At 46.9% G+C, this 11,773-nt stretch overlaps 1 protein-coding gene across 1 annotated transcript in view; it reads left to right on the top strand.

Annotated features, from left to right (window-relative positions):
* The window catches only part of LOC107201230 (cullin-9-like), an 8,825-nt gene extending 653 nt beyond the window's left edge, over positions 1–8,172 (top strand). The window contains exons 3-15 of the mRNA XM_015620413.2: positions 28–355; positions 436–695; positions 773–1,136; positions 1,436–1,576; positions 3,151–3,315; positions 3,413–3,576; positions 3,708–3,801; positions 3,991–4,065; positions 4,545–4,655; positions 5,955–6,072; positions 6,417–6,550; positions 6,742–6,833; positions 7,211–8,172. Coding sequence (XP_015475899.1) covers positions 28–355; positions 436–695; positions 773–1,136; positions 1,436–1,576; positions 3,151–3,315; positions 3,413–3,576; positions 3,708–3,801; positions 3,991–4,065; positions 4,545–4,655; positions 5,955–6,072; positions 6,417–6,550; positions 6,742–6,833; positions 7,211–7,406 — 2,242 coding nt within the window. The 3' untranslated portion in view covers positions 7,407–8,172. The remainder of the gene's footprint in view (positions 1–27; positions 356–435; positions 696–772; positions 1,137–1,435; positions 1,577–3,150; positions 3,316–3,412; positions 3,577–3,707; positions 3,802–3,990; positions 4,066–4,544; positions 4,656–5,954; positions 6,073–6,416; positions 6,551–6,741; positions 6,834–7,210) is intronic.
* Positions 8,173–11,773: the final 3,601 nt, after the last annotated feature.

The following is an 11,773-nucleotide window of genomic DNA, read 5'->3' as shown; positions in this document are numbered from 1 at the left end:
TGGCTTGGGGCCACACGTGGGGGACAGGGCTGGGGTGGCCAGGGGTGCAGGCAGCCATAGGGGGCCAAGCTTGGGTCCCCCAGCCACACATTGTGTCCTGGGGCTCCTTCAGGCCCAGCTCGAGGCTTGGCTGAGCCCGGGTTGGGTGCTGGCTCCAGGTGCACTGCGGCTGAACCAGGCAGCCCTGGCCCAGAGCTCCGGCCGCCAGCTGAGGCTGCTGCCCCAGCAGAGGTACCTGCGGACAGAGAGGGCCGAGGTGAGCGCCCTGGAAAGGAAGAGGAACGTCCTGTGCTGCCTCATCACCCGCATCCTCAAGCTGGAGAAGCAGCTGCACATCGACAATCTGGTGTTCAGGGTAAGGGGGGGGGCACAGAGGGGGCACAGGGGCTGCGCGGGGGCTGCAGCCACTGCAGTGGGGCTCCCTTGCTGCTGCAGGTGATCGATGCCTGTCAGAAGGGCGAGTTGGGGCCAGGGGTGCAGTTCCTGAGCTTCTGCTGCCACAGCGTGGACGTGCTGTCCTGCATCCTGCACCTGCTGAACCAGGGCTATCTCCAGCGCCAGGAGGGGAGGCCTCATGTCTTGGAATACATCTCTGCTGAAGCCACAACACCTCTTGGTGGCCAAGCACAGATGACTTTCCAGTGCAGGCCAGCCCATGCATCTCTGGAGGAGGACAGCAGAGACAGCCTGCATTGGTAGGGGTGCATGTCAGCAGGTTTGGAGGGGGGTGCATCTCCACCCTGCGTGAACATGACACGTTTCTCCATGTCAGGTGGAATCCTGGCACAGACAGTGCGGAAGAATATCTCATGGCAATGCTGCAGGTGCCAATGGGGCACACCCTCAGTCCAGAGGAGGCAAAGCTGCTCATGAGCCAGACAGTACAGCAGGTCCAGGATACTCTGAGCATACCGGATGATGTTGCTCAGCACCTCCTCATGCACTGTAGGTGGAATGTGGATTTCCTAATCCAGTGCTATGTGGAGAACCGTGAGGCCCTGTTCATCTCCTCAGGGCTGCAAGTGCAGAATGTCCAGCCTCCCCCAAGTCCTGGAGTGCACTGCCCAGTCTGTGTGAGCCAGCTGTGTCCCACTGAGAAGCCTCCAACCCTTTGCTGCATGCACTACTGTTGCAAGGTGAAGGTCCTGGGGCCTTTGGTTCCTGCTACTTGACCGGGAATTGCTGCTGTCTACTTGGAGCTGCTGTTCTTTGTCTGAAGGTGTTATCAGGGAATTTTTCAGAGCTTATCCAGTCTCTTTTCTCAGCTCACTTTTTTGTTGTGATCCTTCACTCCTGGTTTGTTTATTCCCACTTTTCTGCTTTGGGATACTTACCCGTGATCTGTGGGGTTTTGTGCACCGTCTGCTGGGTGGGGAGGGCTTCCAGGGTCACACGGCTGTGTTGAGGTCTGATGTCTCCTCCTGTGCCCTGGCAGCCCTGTTGGAGGGAATATCTCACAACTCGCATTGAGCAGAACATGGTTGTCAACTGCACCTGTCCCATATCCGAGTGCCGTGCTCAGCCGACCACCGCCTTCATCTACTTCATCGTGTCCTCCCAGGAGATTATAGCCAAGGTGAAGCAGGAGGGGTGGTTGCTGGGTGTCCAAGCTCTCTTACATTTTGGTCAGCACTATCAGATAATTTTGTTACTGCTTTTCCCCTTCCTGTTACCAAGACTGGCAGCATGATAATGGTGGCCAGCCAGATTTTGTCTGTTTTCTCTGATTATGGTCAATACCAGCTGTTCTAGAAAACATAACATCAACAAAAGAGCACAGTGGTATTTCCTCTAAACATATCTCTAGCAAGCAACATTTCAGGGACATCGTTAGTTCAGGACTAGATGAGAGCCGTGGTAGCAGCTCATGACAAATATCCTCTACTGGTGTGCTGGCAGCAATTAAATAATAATAATTAATAGTAGTAATAATATTATAAAAATCAAGGCCAGATAAAAACATGAGGAATTTCATTTTACTGCTGGATCAGTGACCTCTATGTCCTTTCTCTTCATCAGTCTGGCTTTGAGCAGTTCAGGTTTTTGTGAAGCTGGCAGGAATTACCACATCAGACTTAATCTTCTGAGTCTGTGTGAGTCTACAGATGTCTCTAAACCAGGCTTTCTGAGTTCTGCTTACCTTAGGGCATGGTCATCAGGCTGCAGCAGTAGCTGCTTGTTCTAAAGCAGAAGCTACTTTTTCTGTTCTTTCAGTTTTTAGAGTTGAATGCTCTCCCCACCTAATGGCAGAGCTGTAGCTGTCACATGACAGACTCTGTTAATTGCTGGGCAGAACAGTCTCTCTTCCTCTGCTCTGTTGTTTGACAGGTCTATCTTTTGTCTTGTTTTTTATACTAAGTGTTTGGAGAATTGGTGCATATATATGGACAATTAGTCCTTGCTGCCTTTGCAAATCCCATAGTCACACCTGTCTGAAAGCAGGATTTAGTAGCCTCTTGCTGTGACTGTTTTATAAAAAGAAATAATTATTGCAGGTGGACATAAATAGCAAGTTGCTATGGTGCTCTCACTGAAATGTTATGTTTTCCTTTTGATCAGTAAGTGGTGTGGCTGGAGTGTTCATGTCTGATACAGAGTCACACATACACTCATAGAATATTTTGGGTTGCAATAATCTATTGAGGTCTCTGGTCCAATTGTGACCTCAAAATAACTAGATTATTGTATGAAGATCTAATGCTGAAATTATATATAAATATAAGGAATCTGGTTGTTGAGGTTGGGTTTGTTTTGTTTTTTCCAATAGTAAGGGTAGTGAGATATGGGACCAGTTTTGGCAGAGAGGTTTGTAGTCTCTCTCTGCTTGGGTATATTCCAAATCCAACTGGACACACTTCTGCTTTAAGCTGGAGAGGTTGGATCAGGTTTTATTCCTAGAAATGTCTTCCAACCTCAGCAATTCTCTGAAATTAAACAGCTTCCAGGTACAACACAGGGAGGATAGAAAAATGAACACAGAGGGAATGAAAGAGTAAACTGACTGAGTGCTGTTTTGTTGTTTGAGTGCTGTGTTTGTTTGTCTGAGCAGCTGTTTGGTGAGATGCATAGCCCAGAGCACCAGACCTGCTTTTAAGACCTAAACCATGCAGCTTCTCAGGCTCAAATCTCCTTCCTGGTTTCTCATTACAGTACGAAAAAGCCCTCCTCAGACACTATGTTGAGTGTTGCTCCAACCTGACATGGTGCACCAACCCTCAGGGCTGTGATCAGATCCTCCTTAAGGATGGACTTGGTTATGGAGCAGCCTGTTCCAAGTGCTCCTGGATATCCTGCTTCAACTGCAACTTCCCAGAGGTGAGGCTGAGCTGGATCACAGGCTGTAATGTCTCAGGTTTGGCACACACCCTTCTGCTTTTGTGTGATTGACTGATAGTCTTTTTCTCTCTCTCAGGCCCATTATCCTGCCAGCTGCAGCCACATGTCTCGGTGGGTAGATGATGGTGGATACTATGAGGGAATGACAAGTGAAGCCCAAAGCAAACATCTGGCTAAGCTCATTTCAAAGCACTGCCCAAACTGCCAGGCTCAGATAGAGAAAAACGAGGGGTGCCTGCAGTGAGTATACAATTTTGTTTGCTACTGTGTTTGTGACTGGGTGGCACAGTCCCTGGCTGTGGTGTAGGGGAGCACTGTCAGGAGCTGTCTGCAAGTGGCTGTCAGGGCTGATTCCCACTGTCCTTCTGCAGTATGACATGTGCCAAGTGTAATCACGGCTTCTGCTGGCGCTGCCTCAAGCCCTGGAGGCCGAATCACAAGGATTATTACAACTGCTCTGCTATGGTGAGTGGCTTGCTGTATCTCCTTGGTTCATGCTTGTGTTCAGAGGCCCCTGTAGCCTCTTAGAGATGGCAAGGATCTCCACTTGGGCCCTTTACTCTGGGCTTTGTGAATTTGCCAGTAATACAGCATTTCCAGGTGGCCCTGGTACTTGAGGGAAATTGCTACAAGTTCCCGTACCTTTCCTTTCAGGTGAGTAAAGCAGCTTGGCAGGAGAAGCGTTTCCAGGATTACAATGAGAGATGCACCTTTCATCACCATGCAAGGGTAAGGCCTCCTCCTTCCTTTGCAGATGCTGGCTGCTGCTCAGCCCTGGTGAGCAGGGCACTTTCTGTGGTGGCAGGGTCTTCTCTGCTTAGAAGCAGGCTTCACATCCAGGTGGGGATCACTGGATGATCATTTTGCCCTGGCTCTGGGATTAAGGAGTAATCCTTGGCTGCTTTCTTCTATTCAGTTTGTTGTGGAAACTGAGCACCTGATTTGAGGTGCCCAGGGGCTCAGAGTGGTGCAGGAGTTGGAAAGAATAGTGACTGAAGGCTCAGAGCTGAGGTGCTGTAAAAAGATTGAAGTGATGGCACAGTGGAAATTTCATAGTTGTATGCATGAAATGCTTTGCTGCTGCCTGCATTTTCTGGGATGGCACTTCAGAATGTTTAGCAATTATTTGTGTGGAAGGTGCTGTTTTTTCAATCTCGTGGAGCTGGACAGTGATGTTTACTTTTTCCCCCCTCCTTTGGTTATTGCAGGAATTTGCTGTAAGTCTGAGGAACAGTATTTCTTCCATCAGAGAGATGCCAAAAATTAGGAACTTGACCTTTGTTCTTGATGCCTGCAAAGTGCTAGAACAGGCACGGAAGGTAAGGCTGTGTAATATAGTCTTGCTGAGGTTTAGACTTAATTCTGTTGGTGTGTTTCATGCCTTTCTTAAAGTGAAGAGACACCAACCTTGTTCTTCTCCAAACAACAAGAGACAGAGAAAGCTTGAGGGGAGGAGTAGCATCAGAACAGGGGAAGACCTCATGTCAGTCCTTCCATGCTTTGAGTCTGAGTTGAGCTCTGTTTGCAGTGTTCCTTACAGTCAGGTCATAGGATTTGGAGCTCAGCTCAAGCTGACACCATGGAATCAACACAAAGCCTACATTTTGGATTTTCTTCCACTGGGTTTGGTCCCTTGCTATTAGAAATGCCCCGGTGAAGGTACTTGGAAAGCTCTCCTGATCCTGTGTTACAGTCAGGAAGTTCCTCTTGATGCTCATGTTACGATTTTCTTAACTTCATTTCATGAACTGTAGATATTTTGGAAGCAGTGAGTTACCTACTGCATGTCCTCATAGCCACATTAAAAATTATTTGTAGTGCAGCCACTGTGTGTGTGCAGTAAGCCTGTGATGCCTTAGGCCTGTAATTCCTGCTCTGTCCTGAAACATTGGCAGGAGGTGGGAATTGTCTTTGCAGTACTGGCTTTGCATATTCACCTTGGTTTTGCAGGTAGGCTTGATTTTGAGAGAGGCATGTGAGACAAGGGTGCCTGACCCTATTGTCTTCTCAGTGTGGTAGCCCCTGAGTTTTCTGGGGTACACATCACTGTTCCTTGTTGCTGCTGCTACTGGATTTTCTGGCCCATTCCTTTAAATGAAAACAGTGATCTCATTCCCTGCTGGGTGCCTATATGGCTTTAGGAGTCATTCATTCATAACTGGAGTTTGCCACTTGATGAAATGCCTTTGTTGTGGGCTCTTTGTGCTGTACAGCACTATGCCTGCTTCCCTTGGGGTCCGTTCTCTTAGTTCACTGCCACTTTTGTTCATCCTGGGCTGCACCAGCATTGTCTAGTCCTTTGTGCTGATGAGTTTGACTCTGCCTGATGGTCTGTCACACTTATTATGCATTTACAGTCTGTGTTCCTGTGTTCCTGGTTTGCAGGTGGGAATAATCAGTTATTTTAGATTTCAGTATAAAATAATTGCACATTCGTTTCCAATCCTGCCAGTAGCTCTAGTTAGTCTGGTGCTGCTGTTGCTTGTCATAGGGGGTCACTGGGCTATGGCCAGAGGCCACTGATAATAATGATGTTTGGAAGGGTTTGATGCTGCTCCCTTCTTGCCCACTCTGAAGCTGAAGGAGAGTGCATAACAACATGATCTGTACTTTTCCAGGTGCTGGCCTACTCCTGTGTTTACAGCTACTATAACCAGGACACTGAGAGCATGGATATTGTGGAACAGCAGACTGAGAGTCTGGAGCTGCTCACTAATGCTCTGCAGATCCTTCTGGGTAAGTCCTGCAGCCTCTTTGAAGTTGTGCCTAGCATTTCCAGCTGTAGTCAAAGAACAGCAGCTCTGCAGTGGGGCAGTGGCACATATACCAGCACCCAGCTGGCCTCACTTCTCCCAGCCCATTTTTGCCTTCTTGATGTCATTTCTGAGGGAGTCCACTGGAACAGTTTGGCTGCCAGTGGAGATTGATGCAGTAAAGAGCAACGTGTTCTGTTCTGAAAGAGGAATGCACATGCACAGGAGATCTAAGCAGCTATGGCTGGCTTCACAGTCAGAGCCAAGGACTTAGTCTCTGCTCAAAAGTGTGGGATGCAGCATGACTTTGTTGGCCTTGAATTGCAGAGGAAACCCTGCTGCAGTACCAGGACTTGGCCACTTCCCTTCAGCTCCTGAAAGCAGAACATTTCCACGTGAGTTTGGAGTTGGTGCGGCAGATCAAGGAGCGTCTCTTTGCAATTCTCAGGCACTCCACACAGGTGAAGGCCTCCTGGCTGTTTGTGGCTTGTCTTGCTCTGGTCTAATTTGATTGTGGGCAAACTAAAGGGCTTGATCAGCTTAGGAGATAGACTCAGGATTGTGTGTGTGCAGGGTGGGGGTTTGCAGCACAAAATACACCCCAAATTACACACTGATTCTATCTCTTTTGGCTGTTCCTTCCTGCTAACAGGATTTCCATGTTGGGCTCCAGACTTCAGGAGATGCTGTTCAGAGAAAGCTGAAACTCGCAAATGTGCCTGCTTCAGCCCTTGCATGTACAGGGTGAGTTTTCTTAGTGGATGGTTTGGCATTTAGGGGAAGGTGAGTGAGTGCAGGCAAAAAGCAGGTGAGCAGCATTTTCTCCTCTGCTCACTGACATACAAAAGAGTGACAGACACTGATTATTTGCATCCTGTTTTGTGGTTTGAGGTAGCAATTTAAGTGACATAGTGGTGTAGGGAAAGCAGCAAAACCTCTGCTTGTATGCAGCTATGATCAAGAAAGCTCTGGCACTGGCAGACTCAGTATATAAGTTGCTCTCTTGAGTTTTTTTGGATGGGGATGCTGAGGCAGTGACAGCAGGGTGCTGTGGGGCTGGGTGGCAGCTGATGCTCACAGCAGAGGCTGAGGCTCTGCTCTTATGCTCTCCTCCTCAACAGGCAAAAACGTATCATCCTGTGTGACTCCCCCAACACAGATGAAGGTGGCAAGGAGGTTGAAGATGAGGAGTATGATCCCCAGTGGCAGGAAGACTATGATGATGATGATGATGACCTTGATGAAGACAACTTTATGATTGATAATGAGTCAGATTGTGATTCTTACTTTGATGATGATGATAGCTATCGTAGCTAACACTACAAGTATTCTGTCACCTAGCCTGCTGCCTTGGACCTCTGCCTCTACTTAGTCTCAACCAGTTTGTGTTAATGTTTTTCCTCAAAGGCAGGGAGGAGCTCTCAGGTGGAACAAAACATTTCCTCTGGGAGGTTTCTTGCTTAGTGACTCTTGAATGTGCAGGAACATGCTCTGGGCAGTTGGTCTGTGTTATTGTGGCCACCTCCTTTAGAAAGACATCTCCTTGCCTTTTTCCCTTTTCTCCAGTTCTGTCTATAGATATTTAATTGAGGTAGAAAGTCACAGCCCACCTGCAGAGTGAGGACCACTCGCCACCTTGTCCTTGGTGTGCTCTCCCCAAGGGCTGGGCACAGGGGAGGGTGGCACATGTCCCAGCACGGTACTGTCTAGCAATGGCCAGTGTCTAGAAATGCTGTAAAAATCTGCATTTACACTCAAAGCCTCCCAGCTGGAGCTGGTGGGATACTCTCTAGCCACAGCTGGATGTGGTTTGGTTCCTCTGGTTGAGAGGGGTTGCATTTTTGCCCTTTGTTGGAGTTCTCTTCTCTATTGTGAAGCAGGAAGGGCTGCTATGAGTGATACAAGTTTGCAGGATTGTTTAAGTTTATAAATATATGCACACACCTATATTTTCTATACATATATATATATGCAGAGGTTGTTCAGATAATATGTATCTTTACAAAAAAATATGAAAACTCCAAGGAACAAGGGTTGAAAAAAAGTTCTGTTTAAAAAAATAAACAGTTTTCTTCTAGCACAAGCTGCCTTCTTGTTTGTGGGGAACAGGGGAGTGGAGGAAGAGCAGGATATCCTCAAGTGAGGATGTGACCTGGATGTGCTTAGCCCAGAGGTTGTTTGTGAAGTTAGCATGGGTTTGGAATCCTCACCCAGACCACACAGTCTGCCCTGCAAAGTGGCTTTTCCTGCCTGGGCAGCTCAGGGAACAGTGAGGGTATGGGGATGGATGGGAAAGAGGGCAGGGGACCAGGCCATACAGAGTGGTGGGGCTGGTGTTTCTGGGACCAGGTGCTGCTTGTTGATCCTTGCATGTTGATGGAAGTGGTAACATCTGGTGCCCAGCAAAAGGCATATATGGGACTGCTTTCAGGGCTTGAGGGGTGATTTGGGGATTGTTTTGGAGGTACAGGGCTCTTAGGCCTTGGATATCAACTGGGGGGGATGTGGGCTTCTTATGGGATGCTGGACAGGGAGCACCTGCCAGTACAGACCATGAGGGAAGACTGATTTTTCCACTTCCCTGCAGCTGGTAGCTCCTGGTCCTGCAGAGTCTGTCATGGTGGAAGTCCCAGCCCTGCTCCCCATATGTGACAATGGGTTTCCTGTGACACTTCTCTGGGCCCTCAGGGGGTGGGGGTGCCCTGACAGCCTTGTCTTCCCCAGTGGGACCAGTCCTTGCAGGAGCAACCTGAATTTCCCAGGTTGTTGGGGACTGAGCAGAACATCCTAGATGCTTAAGCTGCTTATGTGGAGACTCATGTCTCCAACTCCTCATCCACTTTTTATATTTTATTCAGTTTATACTGAAAGTTGTGATCAAACCTTGCTCTTCTGCTCTGTGGGAGGTTTCTGTCCTCCCTGAGCTCACAGGACACCTGTGTTAGGGTTTGACAGCACATTTTGTACTGCCCCAGTCAAACTACCTACCTGACACTGACCAAGGAGTCAAGGACAACAAGAAGGGTGTCTTCAATTGTCATTCCTGTGCCACCCTCCTTGAGCAGGGAGGCTGGACCAGGTGACCCACTGTGGTCCCTTCCAACAACACTCATTCTGTGATTCTGTACCACAGCAGGTGTATCTGAGAGCACTGAAAGTGCTGGCAGATGCCTCAAGACCACTTTTCATCATCCTTGAAAGGTCATGTCCATTGAGGGGATGCTCCCAGTGACTGGGAAAAGGCAGATAATATATCCATTGTCAAGAAAGACAGTCCAGGAAATGAGGCCAGTCAGGCTCACCTCAGCCCTTGGGAAAGATGGGAAAGCAAATTAACTGCACCAAATTGCCAACTCCTCTGCTAAAACTATAAAATTGATAGGTCAAGAAGATACAGAGATATATCAAGAAGATAGAGAATTAATTCAGAAAGTTGTGGATTTCTCCAGGAGGAAGGGAAAACCAAATTCCAACAATCTGGAACCAAAATACAACACAGTGATTCCAGAAGCAGTCTGTGGTGAGACCCTAGTCTCTGAATGGAAGACCTTCTCTCCAAATACCGTCCTTTGGAGATGCAGTGACTGGAAGAAAGATAAATTTTTGCACTGTACTAGGCTGCCATGTCAGGAACATAAAGTGAAAGAAGCAGTAATGTACAGTGTTATATAAAAATTAACATAACACAATTTAATACACTGCCTGTTATCACTGAAAATCAAATCCCCCCGAGGCACACACCCAACTTACCCATCTTCCCACATTACCAGCTTTGAAAAGGAAAAAAAATAGTAACAACTGGAATGCATTAACATTTCCCTCCATCCACTGGAGGCATTCCCAACAAGAATATTATTAGTGCCTTACCATTTAGAATGAGCAATATACCCCACAAGGTAATTTCTAGCTGGGAGCCTGTTGCTCACCTCTCAGTGGGCATTGCCCTGCAGATCAAGAGCCCAGGATCAAAAGACATAACGAACAGTGTGTTTGTTCTGCTGCCTGAAGAAACTCAAGGATTGGCAAGATTTTAACCAGCCACTGAGGAGATCACCAAAATCATCCTTCAGGGATCCCTGCTCAAGGACTTGGGTATGTAATCCCAGGCACAAAGCACCCAGCACCGTGTCCAGCCCCATGCTGATGGGACTCAGGGCTGCCTGCCCAGTGAGCTCTGTGGTCCTTAGTCCCAGGATTCTGCAAATTTCAGGGACTGTGGACCCAAGGGTACTGGTGAGGCACTTTCTTTAAGTCTTCACCTTCCCTTTGCAGTCCCTTTGTGTGTGGTTTTGTTTAAGAGTCATTACGTGCAAATAGAGTGCTAAATGAAGTGCTAAATAGAGAGTCAGGGTTATGCTCAGTGTTAAAGTTTTAGGTGAAGGATTTGTATTATGATTAGGCTTGAGCTTAAGGTTAGGGTTACAGTCATGAAGGATAAAGTCAGCTTTGAGTTTAGGGTCAGGGTTACTGCTTATAGGGATAGCATTAGGTGGTAGAGTTAGATTTACAGTCATTTTGGTTACATTTAGGGTTAGGGCAAATGTTGGACTTAACCTTAAAGTGAGGGGTTAGTTGAAATATTTTTAGGGATGGAGATACAGTTGTTAGGATTAATGTTAGAGTTATATTTAAGCTTAACTCTGAGTTGCAGTTTCAATTGTTAGGCCTCATTTCTTGCTAGTTTTTAGTTTTAGTTTTTAGTTTTAGTGATATGATCATTTAGGTTTCTGGATTTTGTTAGGGCTTTTGCTTGGAGTGGTGGAAGTGTGTTTGGTGAGTATTATGTGAGGAGAAGCAGTCCTAGTAGTGAGAGTATGACAATGACTGTGTCTGTTTTGTGTGCTTAGGAAGTTTTTCAAAGGTAAGTAATTTAAACAGGAAGCCTGGTAGCAGGGGAAATTCTGCTAGGAAGCCTAAGATTAATACTGGGATTTTATTGTGTAAGTGGATATTTTTGTTCTTTAGGCCATTAACATTGGTAGTTTTTGAACTCTGTGTTGAGAGTAAGGACTACTGTGGCAGTTACAAGGAAGTAGAAAGTTAGTATGGGGTGTTTGGCTATTACAGCCATAATTATTATTAGGCTATTCAACTCAGGTGAGAATACTTAAGATTTTTCAAACCTGTGTTTGATTTAGTCTAATTCAGTCTCCTAGAGCTGTTGAATCAGGGAGAATAGTGATTAATAATTTTGAGTAGACTAATTTAGGACAAGAATGGTGGCAGTGAATTTAGTAATTGTAGATAGCAGTGATTAGGGATTAAATAATCCTGTGAATCAGAAATGGAAAAGCACTGGGACTAGTTACATTGCAATTGCTGCTGTCAGTAGGGGCAGGACGTTGGGTGGTTTAATTTGCTGCTGTCACACTGGTTCTGCTTCAAAAGACGACGAATGCTGAGGCAGCTGCTTGTCCTAGGGAAGCATTTGATTATGGCTTCAGTGGCTCGTGGGTGGTGGGATTTGCAGATCTGGAGATGAGTGGAATGATAGCGAGGGTGTTCATTCCTATTCTTGTTCAAGCCATGATTCAGTGGTTGCTCAAAATTATGATGATTGCTCCTAGAAGTGAGGTTGAGGAGGAGATTCACTTTGCACGTTACAGCTCTCTGTTCACCTTACCACAGCAATTCTTTATGTTCAGGCACATATCCTTAAGGAATGAGACAGGTCTGCACAGCTG

The sequence above is a fragment of the Parus major genome, chromosome 3, assembly GCF_001522545.3.
Source record: "Parus major isolate Abel chromosome 3, Parus_major1.1, whole genome shotgun sequence".
NCBI lineage: Eukaryota > Metazoa > Chordata > Aves > Passeriformes > Paridae > Parus > Parus major.
Note: the sequence above shows the minus strand (reverse complement) of the source record. Positions and strands in the feature narration are given on the sequence as shown.